A 17,168-nucleotide genomic window follows, 5' to 3' on the forward strand; every position below is an offset into this window, starting at 1 on the left:
CATGATTTCTGGTTTGAGCAACAACTATTGGACATTCATCCAAAACAACAACTGAAAAAAAAAAAACTTAATGGAAATACAGAAAATCATAAACCAGTAAAAGAACCAAAGCAAAATTTTACTTAACCTACAAATATTGATCCATCCTTTATTTGGGAATTATTCTACACTTTTATGGGATGACAAATCAGCCTACTATTCAGCATTTGTAAATTATTTTTTATTTTTTAAACGGAGAGTGACTATTTTATAAAATATTCATAAACAAAAGAGATAAGAATTTTCTTGCACATAATAAGCTCTTCTGTAAGATGCATCTATATAGACAGAGAAGAATTTTGGAGAATGAAAGAGACCACTAGGTAGATTCTCCAAACTCTGACCCTTGTAAACAAAAAAGAAAAGTATCAGGATGATAAACTTTTGTATGTATCAAATCTAAGAGTAGGAAAGGAAAATAGTTCACTAACAGCAATTTATTATTCACTTACCGCATCATTTTCCTTTTCATAAAAATAGATATATCTGTTCAGAATTTCTATAAAAAGTTGCACTTGTAAAGAGGGGTCCATGCACTGATTTGCTATTTTTAGAGCTTTCTTTAGGCATTCCATTACCCTCTTGCCTCCGTGAAGCTAGAATAAAGGGAGTGAGGGGAGTATTAAAGAGATTAATGAATCACAAATGTCCCATTTCACACAAAGAAATAAACACACTACAGTGGCTCTTTCATATTTTAAAAGGACAAAACCAATTTAAATTCTCTTCATTTTTTAAAGTACACAGCTATATTTTATTATTTATATTATTTATTTATTTTTGCGGTACGCAGGCCTCCCACTGTTGTGGCCTCTCCCGTTGCGGAGCACAGGTTCCGGACGCACAGGCTCAGTGGCCATTGCTCACGGGCCCAGCTGCTCCACGGCATGTGGGATCTTCCCGGACCGGGGCACGAACGCATGTCCCCTGCATCGGCAAGCGGACTCTCAACCACTGCACCACCAGGGAAGCCCACAAAGCTATATTTTAAAACAAATATATTATTTGTTTTATATATTTATATGTTAAATGTTTTATATTTATGTATTTTGTATATTTTTTAAAGATAGTGGTACAAACTTGCTACGTTACAAAATCCTCAAAGTGGAGGCTTCACCACAGGATGTAACTCTATATGTTACTGTCCATTTCGTTTCTTTTAACAAAACAAAGCAATATTCTTTGTCAGGTTTCCAAGCACTGCACGTTTCACCTCCAAGGCAAAAGGCCCCAGCAGCCGTTCCCTATCAATGATCCCCTCTCCTCTAACACTGTTGGTTAGGAATGACCTCCCACCTTACCTCCTCCCCATTTTTGTCTGTGTTTCTGCCAGACCAGAAGAGATGTGCACAGGTGCTCACAGCTCGGCCCTGATCAGGTTTCTTCAGAAGTTTGGATGCAGCAAGAGCACACTGAGTCCTCAAGGGTTCATGATTTTCTTCACTGAAGCACTTCATCCTCTCAAAAGTACCAATGATCAAGGTGATGGCAGCCAGCTGTGCTTTGGAATCACTGATTTCATCTTCATACAGAGAAAATGCCTGGTACACACAAAGCAGAAGTGACCTTTAGGGACCAACCATCTACTAGAGCATTTTCCAAAGTATTTCCCATCAAAGCCCCATCCTGTGAGTCATTCAGATCAGAATATGGTTCAGATCAGAATACGCAGTGCCCTCGCTTGGAGAGGCACAAGACAAAGTTGCTGACAAGTTGCAACAAAGAAACTTGTTTTAACTTTTGTTTAATCCAGGGTTCCCAAAATGAATAACAAAGGAATTTTTTTCCCCCATGAAACAGTTTTTACCATGACCCACTGGAAAATCTTCAATCTCATTAGCACCCAATAACTGATCAATTTTCCTGCTCCAAACCAGTCAATAAAACTATAGTGTTAAGAAGCATAGTATTTCCCATCAAGATGGTGAGAAAGGGGTAGTTATAAATTCAGTGAAGAGTAAATCCATGTGCACCACCACCACTAACTACAGACAGGTGACTGAACAGAGCAAACGTATTAAACATCCCAGAAAGAGAGCAGATCACACCTGGGACATAAATTCATATGCTACTGTTTCATGATTTTCAAAACCAATTTCTCCAGCAGCTAGAGCGCCCTGAAGAAAAAGTCTTAAGGGTAATTCTGCCAGCTCTGCTTTGATCAAAGCACTGATAGTCTGGTGAGCAAATGAAAAAATCTTCTGGCATTTCTTTTCCCATTTGTCATCCTAAAACAAAAAAAAATAGTTTAAATTACTTTAAGTTCAAGATTAACTTTCTTAAGAATATTCTTTTTATATAAAATGTCTATAGAACAAACAGGAAAAGTGTTAAAATTGAGTTCACAGTTTTCCTGCTATCTTCTGTCTCATCTGTGGAGTACACAAGGAAATCAAGCAGGATGTCTTCTCAAAACATCCATTTGAAGTCACTGGCTTTGTAATTTTTATATACTTGGTATTTGTTTTTTTCCATCAGAAAAAGCAACATATTCCCAAATTGGACAAAATTAGGAAAATACACAAAAGAATTTTTTAAAAATTGAAACCATCCCTAAATCTACCACCCAGCAATAATCACTGATAACATTCTAATGTTAATGTCTTCCTTTCTTTTTTCTATGCAAATATAATGTAACTGGGATCCTCTGTGTATGGTTTTCTACTTTAAAGTACCTACTGAAGAATTAAATTGGGCTCATGCTGCATGTATTCAACTTCTTTTCTTTCACTTATTTTGTCATAATTTTCCTCATGATACTAAAGTTATTTAAAATCATTTTAATCATTAGAAAATATTCCACAAACTGGATATAGCATAATTTACTTAACTACTTCCTTTTGGAAATAAATGTAATATAACAAATGGTCTGTAAACACAAAGCTTTATTGAATCCCTAATTTTTTCTTTAGTATAAATTCAGAAGTGGAAATACTGGGTTTTTTAAGGCTCTAGTTACACACTGCCAGAGTTTTCTAGAAAGACTGTAGTAATTCACATTCCCACCATTACTAGATGAGAATGAATTCTCATCACACCACGGCCATTGCTGAACCTTATTTTTCTTTTTTCTTTACCAGTTTGATTTCTAAAAAGGTTCACTGTTACAATTAGTAGTGAGGTTAAATATTTTATCCATGTTTGACCATCCAAATTTCTTATTAATGCAATTGATTCTTTTCACTTTTAAGAGAGGATAATAGTCACAGACTTTTACAAGGACTAAATGCAATAATCCAAGTTTATACTCCTTGGCACAGTGTACGGCACATAGTAAGTAAATGCTCGTTGCTTTTTTTATTGTTACATTCACAAACACCTATCCATAAAATATTGGGAAAAAGGAACTATGAGAGGCTGGCCTCATAAAAACTGGCCAAAGGCATGCTATGTCATACTGGTAAGTCTACTGAATATACCTTGTTTCTCCATTATTAGAAAATAAAGTTTATGGTGTTTGTTCCTTAATATAAACCTGACTGTCCAACTTTCAGGTACGTTAGGTTAGGGTCTTTTTTTTTCGCTGCGCCGTGAGGCTTGTGGGATTTTAGTTCCCCAATTAGGGATGCAACCTGGGCCCTCGGCAGTGAAAGCAGAGTCCTAACCACTGGATGGCCAGGGAACTCCCAGATTAGGATATTTTCTACAAAAGTACACCACTGAAGACTTAGCCATAATCCTGTTTGTAAAAGGACTAAGCTCATTAAAAAATGTACACAACTCATAAAATTATTCAATTACAGGCTTTTAGAGAGCAGCAATTATGCAACGCTGGGCCCTTTCATTAGGCAAAGCTAACATGAATTAGATCTTACTTGTTATGTACTGCAACCTCTGAATAAGATTATTATATCACTTCAGAATTAGTACATCATAAAGACTCCCAAGAAAATAAAATCGTTCTTGAGAAACTAAAGCATTCTGAGCCATTTTGTAATAAACTTATAGATGTCTCACAAGTGATCTTTAGACACAGGAAAAACTTCTAACATAAATTTAAACTGTTTTAATCTTTCATTTCTAAGTGTTTTTTATGTGATTCCTCAACTAGTATGTAATCTTATCTACCAACATCACTATTGTCAACAGTGATACTTAAGTATAACACAGGATGAGTAATGAATTGAGAGTTATTGAAACTGGGATTTTATTACACCATTATCTATTTGTATATGTTTGAAATTTTCTATAATGATAAACTAAAACACATACACAGAGGAAAAAGGGAAAAAATTAGTGACATACTTAAAAGTAAACCCACCACTTTAGAATTCTCTTTGTAGCGAAAAGCCAGCTGGTAAGCTGCAAATACCAAAGGTGGCAGTGTGAAGCGAATCCGCTGATTTCCACCAGCTCCAAAATGTTTTCGTGCTGTGTTTAAAATCTGACCAAAACAAACAAAACCCATTCATCTTTTCTGTAATTATAGAAACTATAATTAATCACTTATAAAATTAAATGGGAGCTCTAATCATCATGATTGCTACCATTTTTTGAATATATATGATATACCAGACTTCATGGTATACTTTTACATTTCTTATCTTGCCGAGTCATCACAATCACCCTAGAGACAAATACTAAACCCATTTCACAAATGGGGAAGACTGAGGTTCAGAGAGGTTGTATAACTTGCCCAAAGTTACATAGCTAGTCAGGGGCAGATATAAATACATGTTCATATACACATTTGAGAAGTATACTGTGATGATAAAGAGCACAGGCTCTGAAGACAGATACAGTTAGAAGTAGATTCTAACACTTACTATCTGTGTGACCCTGGGCACATTAATATTTACCTTCTCTTAGCTGTAAGTTTCATTTGAAAAATGGGGCAGTATATTTCTCTTAAGGTTGCTGGGAAGATCAAGTAACAGATGTAAAGTGTTACCAGTACTAACACAAGGCATGTACTCAAAATATTCGCTATTATTATGATACAAAAAATATGCATATTGCTGGTATATCACACCTCCTACTTCAGAAAAACATTAAGACCATTTAAGTCAAGGGAAATGGTAACACACTTTAAAAAAGAGCCATTAGTAAACAAATGTCTGGTTGTTTCAGAAAAAAAAACACAAGAATTCATGAAATAACTTAATATGTGTGTCACAGTGTGTGACATATTCAGGTTTTGTAAATTTCTCTGACAGTCATAGATGGATAGGAAGAGAATGCATTCCCCCTTGGGGAAGTCACAGCTAATGATCCTCACCTTAAAGGTGTTTCTGTACATGGCATAACCAACTGGCCACAGGTGGAAAGCATACTTCCTAACTACTACATTTGGTATACAACAAAAAATGAAAACACACATAGGCCATGTGACACAGAAACATAAGGGAATCAGTTAAAACATCTGAACAATGGAGCCAGCCACTAGGTATAGATCACACACAGTGCACAGATTATCTGACACTAAGCCAAGTTGAAGACTATCGCACTACCAAAAGAAATCAGCTTCTTTTTCACAATGGCTATGAAGAAGTACGAGAGTGTCAACTATGACAAAGTCAACACAGGAAGAAAGTCAGGACTCATCCTCAAATAAAGGTGTTCTTCATTACTAACACTTAGCCTCATGCATCCAACAATGGTTAAACTACTTTGCCCAAACGATAATTAGGCAGCCATATGTGCTACCTTTCATAAACATAAATTGTCCAGTATCAGTCACCAATACTCCTATTCAGGCAACATGTTTTATTCATTTCACAAAGGTTTATTGAGGACTAAGGACAAAGAAAGGGAGAATCTCATCTGATTGTTTTTTTCCAGGAAAAGGGGGTTAAGAAAAAGGCAATTTTAATTTTAAAGTCTTCACACATTTTCCATGTGGCAAACACAAACAACTTCTATTTGCAAACCTTGGAAACATATACACAGTTGAATATAAGGATTTTACTCATACTTTAAAAGTTTATTATGAAAAACAAATGAACAATTCTACAAGTAACACACAGTTCAAAAAGAAAATGGACAGAGACTGATTATAGGACACCCAACTAAAGGAAGATAGGCTTTTCTAAAATTCTTAAGAAGTCTTCAAAAGAAATGACAGCAACCAACTTGTTCTTCATAAGCTCCAGAAGTTTACAAACAATTATGCATTTAATCATAAAGTTCAGTTAATCTCTTATTCAGTTTCAATTCTTTCAAAACCTTTTAATACCACAAGCTGGATTAGACCATTTGAGACACATCTACACATGACTTCATTAGAAGTTGTTGAAGGGGTATAGTAAGAGTTAACTCATACCAAGTACTGCTGATCAGGGTCCTCAGACCGTAGAAGATGAATGAATCTGCCCACAAGGCTCTGCTCATCAGCAAAGTCCTCTGGGTCAGGGTCTTCTACAGGTTGATCTGGCTGATCCTGAATCAACGTGGATACCAAATTCATTATGGAATCCACCTGTATCATGAGAGACAGAAACCCACTGGGGTGAAACAATCAGCATATAATGCCACTGACAAAAGCATTTCTAGTTGTGTAGTTATGAAATAGTATCAACAACATAATTCCTTCTTCTGTATGAAAGTATATGCATGTTGGTACACATATAAACATTTAGAAAGAGACGCACCAAATGTTAATCAATAGTTAATCAATGGACCTCTCTTCCTGGTGGGTTATAGTTATTTTATAATTTCTTCTTTATACATCCCCAATTATCTCATTTATATAATGAATAAGCTACTTGTAACTTTTTTTTCGTAGTAAATTACCCTCCCCGCCCATCTCATGTGTTTGTCTCAAGGTCTAAAACCATAACTACATTGTCTCTGTTTTTCTAATAAAGCATGTGGGTATTCTCTTACCTGGTCTTGAGAGACAATTTCTGTGTTATAATCCAGAACATTACTAAGCACATAACAACTCATGCTTTTTCTGGACTCATAGTCAAAGTACTCAAAGAGTGGGTGAAAATGTTTTAATTTCAAGACTGTTAAAATATTGTTGTAAGTGTCAACAGGTATCTTCAAAAGTCTGGTGAGCTCCTTTGAAACTGCACTACTGGTAGCAATACTGCAAAAAGAAAAACAGCAGCCCTTTAGTGAATGAAATTAACTTCTTATATACACAGACAGCACTTGATTCACAAAAATTTGAAATTTTTCATTTATAATATTAAAGGAAATGGGTCAAGTGAATCACACCACCCCAAAACACCCCAATGACTTCCAAGAGAGGTTTATCAGATGTCTTTCTAAGCACATTTATTCATCTATTAATGTCCTATTGATACAATAAGTTATGCTAGTCTCCAATTCATAAACAGGTTGTATACCTGGAGTTAAAATGCCTGTCTAGAATGTGGTATTTCTAAGGGAAGTATTTTAAGTGGTAGTTAGGTTTCTAGGGCAGCCAGTAAGTACGGTACATTCAGGGTGACAAAGCCATGCAAAAATAGCAATTCAACAAAATAGAAAAATACATAAATTATTTCTTCTGCATCAGATGTTGATGACTAAGGAAAAGCAGGATGAAATTAGGAACATTCCGTGGGGGCTGAAGAATATCCAGGCATTTATAAGACCTTTAGAGGTTGGGATTTCTAATTTTTTATTTTGTCTAATTTTACTTTAAAACTCACTTAGTGGGGGAAGATATAGATACATCACTTATTCAAGATCTGGAATGTTTTTGAGTTCACAAAAAATGGGAGTGACAAAAAGAAAAAGGAGGAATAAAAAGAGGTAAAAGAAAAAGAAATCTTCCAGATGTTAACTAAACCACTGGAGGAGAGATGGAAAGCGGAAAGATTACGCGAGTGTATATATAGGGGCCTATATATATACGGCAAGGAGGGGCAAGGAGGGGCCTAGATTGGGCAAGGAAGGGTATAGGGCAAGGAGGGTCCCAAATTGACCACATGTTCAGAAGCAGTGAAGGATGGGACAGTAAGAGGACTGCTGGGAAAACATAAAGGGATCAGAACTGCCCACAGTGGCCACTAGAGGATGCAACAGGTCCAGGACAGCATAGTTGAAGAAGATGCAAGTAGACAACAGAATATTATACTATCCTTGATGGTATCAAAATCAAAGCTCAAAATAGAGAAAAATTTAAACCAATTAATTTCCACACCTTAAATACATACATGCCTCCCTAATTTTTTCACATCTTACTTATCTGTAGGAAACCACTTCTCATGGAAATACTGCTTGATATAAATAGTTTCCTTACCAGTTTAAAAACTAACTCACCCATATATACAAAGGGGTCTGAATTGGAGACACTGGTCCCTGAAGACTGCTATGATCTATGAGTGCCACTACTTGATCAATGTACACAGCCAAGCAGTTGGTTGCCACTTTCTGCCCTGATTAGTACCAAGCATGTCGATCTAACAAATACTTAAAACAAGATGAACGCTAACATTTCAAAAAGGAATTGCAAAAGAAAAATAAATCTGGGACAAAAAAGTGCTTTACAAAGGTTTTTACAAAAATGTTTAACTTTTACTTACTGTTCAAGGTTGAGCTTATTAAATATCTCCACTGTTGTTTCTAGAACTTTATCAACATAGTCCACACGATCAGGATAACACTTCATAGCGAGATTAATGAGAGAGACTTGTAAAGATACAACGTCCTCCGAAGGCATGTCTTGTCTCGACTGGAATGTTCAGAAAAACCATGGAATTTATTTTAAACAATTAGAAGAGGAACTACCACCTGAGAAGTTTGAAAGTTTTGAGAACTTAGGAACAAAGCCATACAAACCTGTATTACTGTAGCCACCTGCTGTGAAAATATGTCAAAAAGTTTAATATCTGTTGGAATTCCAGGTCCATCTTCACGGTGAGCAAATAAAGCTAATCTAAAAAAGAAAATAATCTTTATTTAAAAGGATATAGGGATCTGGGTAGTGGGATCATGGATGACATTTTATTCTTTATGCTGTTCTGTATTTTCTCCAAGTGTATTTCTCCTAGAACCTTTCTCCTAAAGAGATTTTTAAGAAGGACAGGGAACGTAGCTGACCATTCCCTCAATTCATTTTTAATGAAACAGTTTTACCAATGATGCCTTATTTCACTGTATTCTTACTTTATACCATACACAACAAATTTTCGACAGGCCAATTCTGCCAAATTAATTAAGTAGATATGGATAGAAATGTATTAAAGGTGATAAACGTATTCAACAGCCATGATTATAAAAAATAACCTTTTAAACATAAAAAGCGCCTAGACTCTTTTAAGACACTGCATTTTTACTACTGAAAAGTTTAAAACACAACTAATTCTAAAAGTAGTAAAGCTAACTTTTTACCACATCTTAAACTATACAAAATAACGTCTGTTCCATTATCACTAAGTGTTTATCATGGTTACAACTAGACGCACATTTTGTTATGCACAGAAGAACCACTACTGACAGAAACGGTTAAGTGACAATACACCCAACATAGGAAAATCCAGTTATTAGCTTCCATTAAGAGTATGCCCAAATAGAGGACTTTACTGGTGGTGCAGTGGTAAAGAATCCACTTAACAGTGCAGGGAATGCGGGTGGGATCCCTGGTTGGGGAACTAAGATCCCAAATGCTGCGGGGGAATTAAGCCTCCAGGCCACAACTACTGAACTCACACACCTCAACCAGAGAGCCTGTGTGCCACAAACTACAGAGCACATGCGCCTTGGAGCCCACATGCCACAACGAGAGAAAACCCGTGTACCACAACTAGAAAGAAGCCTGCATGCCACAACTACAGAGAGAAAACCCGCATACCACAACTAGAAAGAAGCCTGAGTGCCACAACAAAAGATCCCGCATGCCTCAATGAAAATCCCACATGCCACAACTAACACATAGTGCAGGCAAAAAATAAAATAAATTAATAAAAAAAGAGAAATGTTTAAAAAAAAAAAAAAAAGAGCATGGCCAAGTAACTTATAATTCTTAATGTCCAGGACTGACAAGATAATTTGAAGAATTCTGCTATATAAATTCTCAGACTTTAAAACTAATAACTTAGATATTTAAAATATAATAAAAAGTATTTGCAGAAATAAATCTACCCTTGGGTTTCTGGTTTCATAATGTCAATGAGTGTATGCTCACAAGCAGGACACATACTATGTACTAGCACCCAGCATGCACTCATTAAAGCTATTATTGAAGGCCAAGTTTTATACTTTTAACGAAGACCAAAGGCTAAAGAAGTCAAACTTAAAGAGGATTTACTAACATTTTTAATACTTGAAAATTCTTCTTTAAAAACATGTGATGATGCAGTGATTACCTGAACGTCCTTTTTTTTGGTTTTTTGCGGTACGAGGGCCTTCCACTGTTGTGGCCTCTCCCGTTGCGGAGCACAGGCTCCGGACGCACAGGCTCAGCGGCCATGGCTCACGGGCCCAGCCGCTGCGCGGCATGTGGGATCCTCCCGGACCGGGGCACGAACCCGTGTCCCCTGCATCGGCAGGCGGACTCTCAACCAGTGCGCCACCAGGGAAGCCCTACCTGAACATTCTTAATCATCTATATTTATGGCTACTTGATAAAGAAGACTCCAGATCAAACTGGTTCCCACTGAAAGATAACTTTCTTTTTTTTATAATTAATTTATTTTTGGCTGTGTTGGGTCTTCATTGCTGCACGCGGGCTTTCTTTAGTTGCGGCGAGCGGGGGCTATTCTTCGTTGTGGTGTGCGGGCTTCTCATTGTGGTGGCTTCTCTTGTTGCGGAGCACGGGCTCTAGGCACGTGGGATTCAGTAGTTGTGGCACGTGGGCCCAGCAGTTGTGTCTCACAGGCTCTAGAGCACAGGCTCAGTAGTTGTGGTGCACAGGCTTAGTTGCTCCATGGCACGTGGGATCTTCCTGGACTAGTGATCAAACCTGTGTCCCCTGCATTGGCAGGTGGATTCTTAACCACTGTGCCACCAGGGAAGCCCAAGATACTTTCATCATGGTAAAAAACAAGTTTTGCTCTTCAGTGATCTTTGGAATTATAAAATCTGGATTTATGACTAACATCTTAGGTCTGTATAATGTCTTTAAATGCCAATTAAATGCATAGATTAAAATATATTACCTTCATGACCCCTGTACAATTAAGAGCTAAACTTATTTCATGCGTAAGCTAGACAAGCACTTAGTAAGTACTCAGACTTACAGAACTAGTGTAACTACATCAAAAATATTAATAAAGATGGAACAGAAAAAAAGAATTCACAAAAATGTTTTAAATTCATTATTCCCAAGTCAGAACATCTGCCCTCCAGTGTTGGAAATTCTTACCTATCAATTAAAGCAATGATTATGTTTTTCACATTTACATTTTGGTGTAACTCAGCACAGGCCCGAAGAAAAGGATTCAAAGTTTGAAGGTGGAATTCGTCAGGGAAAACCTGAAAATCAAATAATACTCAATTATTATTAAAACCAAATAGTAAAGATCAATTAGAAAAAGCATTTCACACAATATTCTGGACTTAGTATTTAAAGTTCATATTTGTGGGGGGAAAAAATCATTTTAATCTTATAAAACCAAATTCAAATACATCACTTTTAAGCCTCTCTAAACATAACCCCAGAAAGAAATATTCTATTAACCAAAGTACACCTACAATTTTTTTTCCAGGTTTATATTTATTTATTTAATGCTCCTGACAATTTTATAAGGATCTCTGTTAGTCCCATTTCAAGGTAAGAAAAATGAGACTCAGTAATGCCAAAAAATGACAAACCAAACTATCAAAATTTTAAGTTAAGGAAGATCAGTATTTTTCCTTTGCATCAGCTTCCAATATGGCCCATCTGGTAGTGTTAACAACTCTGTCTTTATTTTATTTCCCTTTTTTCTTTTTTTAATTGTGGTATAGTTGTTTTACACTGTTGTGTTAGTTTCCACTGTACAGCGAACTAAAGCTTCCTGTGCTATATAGCAGGTTCTTATTAGTTATCTATTTTATACACATTAGTGTATGTATGTCAGTCCCAATCTCCCAATTCATCCCACCACCACAACCCCACACCCCTGCTTCCCCCATTTAGTGTCCATACGTTTGTCCTCTGCATCTGTGTCTCCGTTTCTGCCTTGCAAACCAGTTCATCTGTACCATTTTTCTAGATTACACATATATGCATGAATAGACAATATTTGTTTTTCTCTTTCTGACTTACTTCATTCTGTATGACAGTCTCTAGGTCCATCCACGTCTCTACGAATGACCCAATTTCATTCCTTTGTACGGCTGAGTAATATTCCATTGTATATATGTACCACATCTTTATTCATTCGTCTGTCAATGGGAATTTAGGTTGCTTCCATGACCTGGCTATTGTAAATAGTGTGCAATGAACATTTGGGTGCATGTGTCTTTTTGAATTATGGTTTTCTCTGGGTATATGCCAGTAGTGGTATTGCTGGGTCATATGGTAATTCTATTTTTAGCTTTTTAAGGAACTTCCATACTGTTCTCCATAGTGGCTGTATCAATTTACATTCCCACCAACAGTGCAAGAGGGTTCCCTTTTCTCCACACCTTCTCCAGCACTTATTGTTTGTAGATTTTCTGATGATGGTCATTCTAACCAGTGTAAGGTGATACCTCATTGTGGTTTTGATTTGCATTTCTCTAATAATTAGTAATGTTGAGCAGCTTTTCATGTGCCTCTTGGCCATCTGTATGTCTTCTTTGGAGAAATGTCTATTTAGGTCTTCCGTCCATTTTTTGATTGGGTTGTGTTTTTGATATTGAGCTGCACGAGCTGTTTATGTATTTGGGAGATTAATCCTTGTTTGCTGATTTCTTTGCAAATATATTCTCCCATTCCAAGGGTTGTCTTTTTGTCTTGTGTATAGTTTCCTTTGCTGTGCAAAAGCTGCTAAGTTTCATTAGGTCCCATTTGTTTATTTGTTTTCATTTCCATTACTCTAGGAGGTGGGTCAAAAAGGATCTTGCTGTGATTTATGTCAAAGAGTGTTCTTGTGTTTTCCTCTAAGAGTTTTATAGTGTCCAGTCCTACATTTAGATCTTTAATCCATTTTGAGTTTATTTTTGTGTATGGTGTTAGGAAGTGTTCTAATTTTATTCTTTTACATGTAGCTGTCCAGTATTCCCAGCACCACTTATTGAAGAGACTGTCTTTTCTCCATTGTATATTTTTGCCTCCTTTATCAAATATAAGGTGACCATATGTGCATGGGTTTATCTCTGGGCTTTCTGTCCTGTTCCATTGATTTTTTTGTTTTTGTGCCAGTACCAAATTGTCTTGACTACTGTAGCTTTGTAGTATACTTGGAAGTCAGGGAGTCTCATTCCTTCAATTCCATTTTTTTTTTCTCAAGATTGTTTTGGCTATTTGGGGTCTTTTGTATATCCATACAAATTTTAAGTCTTTTTGTTCTAGTTCTGTAAAAAATGCCATTGGTAATTTGATAGGGGTTGCATTGAATCTGTAGATTGCTTTACGTAGTAGTCATTTTCACAATATTGATTCTTCCAATTCAAGAACATGTATATCTCTCCATCTGTTTGTGTCACCTTTGGTTTCTTTCATCAGTGTCTTATAGTCTTATACCTCCTTAGGTAAGTTTATTCCTAGGTATTTTATTCTTTTTGTTGCAATGGTGAATGGGATTATTTCCTTAATTTCTTTTTCTGATCTTTTGTTGTTAGTGTATAGGAATGCAAGAGATTTCTGTGTATTAATTTTGTATCTGGCAACTTTACCAAATTCATTGATTACCTCTAGTAGTTTCCTGGTGGCATCTTTAGGATTTTCTACGTACAGTATCATGTCACCTGCAGAGACAGTTTAACCTTTTCCTTTCCAATTTGTATTCCTTTTTCTTCTTGGATTGCCGTGTCTAGGACTTCCAAAACTATGTTGAATAACAGTGGCGAGAGTGGACATCCTTATATTGTTCCTGATCTTAGAGGAAATGCTTTCAGTTTTTCACCATTGAGAATGATGTTTGTTGTGGGTTTGTCATATATGGCCTTTATTATGTTGAGGTAGGTTCCCTCTATGCCCACCTTCTGAAGAGTTTTTATCATAAATGGGTGTTGACTTGTGTCAAAAGCTTTTGTGGCATCTATTGAGATAACCGTATCGTTTTTATCCTTCAATTTGTTAATATGGTGTGTCACATTGATTGATTTGCATATATTGTAGAATCCTTGCATCCCTGGGATAAATCCTAGTTGATCATGGTGTATGAGCCTTTTAATGTGTTACTGGATTCTGTTTGCTAGTATTTTGTTGAGGATTTTTGCATCTATATTCATCAGTGACATTGGTCTGTAATTTTCTTTTTTTGTAGTATCTTTGTCTGGTTTTGATATCAGGGTGAGGGTGGTCTTGTAGAATGAGTTTGGGAGTGTTCCTTCCTCTGCAATATTAAGAGTTTGAGAAGACTGGGTGTTAGTTCTTCTCTAAATGTTTGACAGAATTCACCTGTGAAGCCATATGGTCCTGAACTTCTGTTTGTTGGAAGATTTTAATCACAGTTTCAATTTCATTACTTGTGATTGGTCTGTTTATAATTTCTATTTCTTCCTGGTTCAGTCTTGGAAGGTTATATTTTTCTAAGAATTTGTCCATTTCTTCCAGGTTGTCTACTTTATTGGCATAGAGTTGCTTGTAGTAGTCTCTTACAATGCTTTATATTTCTGTGGTTTCCATTGTTAACTTCTCCTTTTCACTTCTAATTCTATTGATTTGAGTCCTCTCCCTCTTTCTCATGATGAGCCTGGCTAAAGGTTTATCAATTTTGTTTATCTTCTCAAAGAACCAGCTTTTAGTTTTATAGATCTTTGTTATTGTTTTCGTTGTTTCTATTTCATTTATTTCTGCTCTGATCTTTATGATTTCTTTCCTTCTACTAACTTTGGGTTTTGTTTGTTCTTCTTTTTCTAGTTGCTTTAGGTGTAAGGTTAGATTATTTGAGAATTTTCTTGTTTCTTGAGGTGGGCTTGAATTGCTGTAAACTTCCCTCTTAGAACTCCTTTTGCTGTGTCCCATAGGTTTTGGATCACTGTGTTTTCATTGTCAGTTGTTTCTAGGTATTTTTAAATTTCTTCTTTGATTTCTTCAGTGATCTCTTGGTTATTTAGCAGTGCACTATTTAGCCTCCATGTGTTTGTGTGCTTTATAGGTTTTTTTTTCCTGTAATTGATTTCTAATCTCATAGCGTTGTGGTCAGTAAAGATACTTGATACAATTTCAGTCTTCTTAAATTTCCCAAGGCTTGATTTTTGACCCAAGATGTGATCTATTCTGGAGAACGTTCCTTGTGTACTTGAGACAAAAGTCTATTCTTCCACTTTTGGGTAGAATGTCCTATAAAAATCAATTAAGTCTATCTGGTCTATTGTGTCATTTAAAGCTTGTGTTTATTATTTATTTTCTGTCTGGATGATCTCTCTATTGGTGTAAGTGAGGTGTTAAAGTCCACCAGTATTACTGTGTTACTGTTGATTTCCGCTTTTATCACTGTTAGCATTTGCCTTATGTATTGAGGTACTCCTATGTTAGGTGCATAAATATTTATAATTGTTATGTTTTCTTCTTGGATTGATCCTTTGATCATTAACGTAGTATCCTTCCTTATCTCTTGTAACAGTCTTTATTTTTAAATCTATCTTATCTGATATGAGTATTGCTACTCCAGTTTCTTTTGATTTCCATTTGCATGGAATATCTTTTTCGATCCCCTCCTTTCTGTCTGTATATGTCCCTAGGTCTGAAGTGGGTCTCTTGTAGACAGCATATATAAGGGTCTTGTTTTTGTATCCAGTCAGCCAGTCTGTGTCTTATGGTTGCAGCATTTAACCCATTTACATTTAAGGTAACTATCGATATGTATGTTCCTATTACCATTTTCTTAATTGTTTTGGGTTTGTTTTTGTAGGTCCTTTTCTACTCTTGTGTTTCCCACTTAGAGAAGTTTCTTTAGCATTTATTGTAGAGCTGGTTTGGTGGTGCTGAGTTCTCTTAGCTTTTGCTTGTTTGTAAAGCTTTTGATTTCTCCATCAAATCTGAATGACATCCTTGCTGGGTAGAGTATTCTGTGTTGTAGGTTCTTCCCTTTCATCACTTTAAATATATCATGCCATTCCCTTCTGGCTTGCAGAGTTTCTGCTGAGAAATCAGCTGTTAACTTTATGGGAGTTCCCCTGTATGTTATTTGTCATTTTTCCCTTGTTGCTTTTAATAATTTTTCTTTGTCTTTATCTTTGTCAATTTGATTACTATGCGTCTCAACGTGTTTCTCCTTGGGTTTATCTTGCCTGGGACTCTCTGTGCTTCCTGGACTTGGGTGGCTATTTTCTTTCCCATGTTAGGGAAGCTTTCGACTACAATCTCTTCAAATATTTTCTTGGGTCCTTTCTTTCTCTCTTCTCCTTCTGGGACTCCTATAATGCCAATGTTGGTGCGTTGAATGTTGTCCCAGAGGTCTCTTAGGCTGTCTTCATTTCTTTTCATTCTTTTTTCTTTATTCTCTGTCACCGCAATGATTTCTACCATTCCTTCTTCCAGGTCACTTACCCATTCTTCTTTGCCTCAGTTATTCTGCTATTGATTTCTTCTAGTGTATTTTTCATTTCAGTTATTGTATTGTTCATCTGTTTGTTTGTTCATTAATTCTTCTATGTATTTGTTAAACATTTCTTGCATCTTCTCAATCTTTTCCTCCACTCTTTTTCCGAGGTCCTGGATCATCTTCAGTGTCATTATTCGGAATTCTTTTTCTGGAAGGTTGCCTATCTCCACTTCATTTAGTTGTTTTTCCAGGGTTTTATCCTGTTCCTTCATCTGGGACATAGTCCTCTGCCTTTTCATTTTGTCTATCTTTCTGCGATTGTGGTTTTCATTCAGCAGGCTGCAAGCCTGTAGTTCTTCTTGCTTCTGCTGTCTGCCCTCTGGTGGATGAGGCTAAGAGGCTTGTGCAAGCTTCCTGTTGGGAGGGACTAATGGTGGGTAAAGCTGGGTGTTGCTCTGGTAGGCAGAACTCAGGAAAAGTTTAATATGCTTGTCTGCTGATGGGTGAGGCTGAGTTCCCTCCCTGTTGGTTGTTTTGCCTGAGGCAATCCAACACTGGAGCCTACAAGGCTCTTTGGTGGGGCTAATGGCGGACTCTGGGAGGACTCACACCAAGAAG

The 17,168-nt window shown here is 36.5% G+C and overlaps 1 protein-coding gene across 1 annotated transcript in view; it reads right to left on the reverse strand.

Moving 5' to 3' along the window:
- VPS35 (VPS35 retromer complex component) overlaps positions 1 to 17,168 on the reverse strand; it is a 41,553-nt gene that overhangs the window by 1,122 nt on the left and 23,263 nt on the right. The window contains exons 8-16 of the mRNA XM_065898619.1: positions 11,297 to 11,406; positions 8,773 to 8,869; positions 8,517 to 8,665; positions 6,865 to 7,072; positions 6,302 to 6,457; positions 4,301 to 4,423; positions 2,088 to 2,267; positions 1,341 to 1,580; positions 492 to 635 (exon numbers count right to left, since the gene is read on the reverse strand). Coding sequence (XP_065754691.1) covers positions 492 to 635; positions 1,341 to 1,580; positions 2,088 to 2,267; positions 4,301 to 4,423; positions 6,302 to 6,457; positions 6,865 to 7,072; positions 8,517 to 8,665; positions 8,773 to 8,869; positions 11,297 to 11,406 — 1,407 coding nt within the window. The remainder of the gene's footprint in view (positions 1 to 491; positions 636 to 1,340; positions 1,581 to 2,087; positions 2,268 to 4,300; positions 4,424 to 6,301; positions 6,458 to 6,864; positions 7,073 to 8,516; positions 8,666 to 8,772; positions 8,870 to 11,296; positions 11,407 to 17,168) is intronic.

Source organism: Phocoena phocoena, chromosome 20 (genome assembly GCF_963924675.1).
Source record: "Phocoena phocoena chromosome 20, mPhoPho1.1, whole genome shotgun sequence".
Lineage (NCBI taxonomy): Eukaryota > Metazoa > Chordata > Mammalia > Artiodactyla > Phocoenidae > Phocoena > Phocoena phocoena.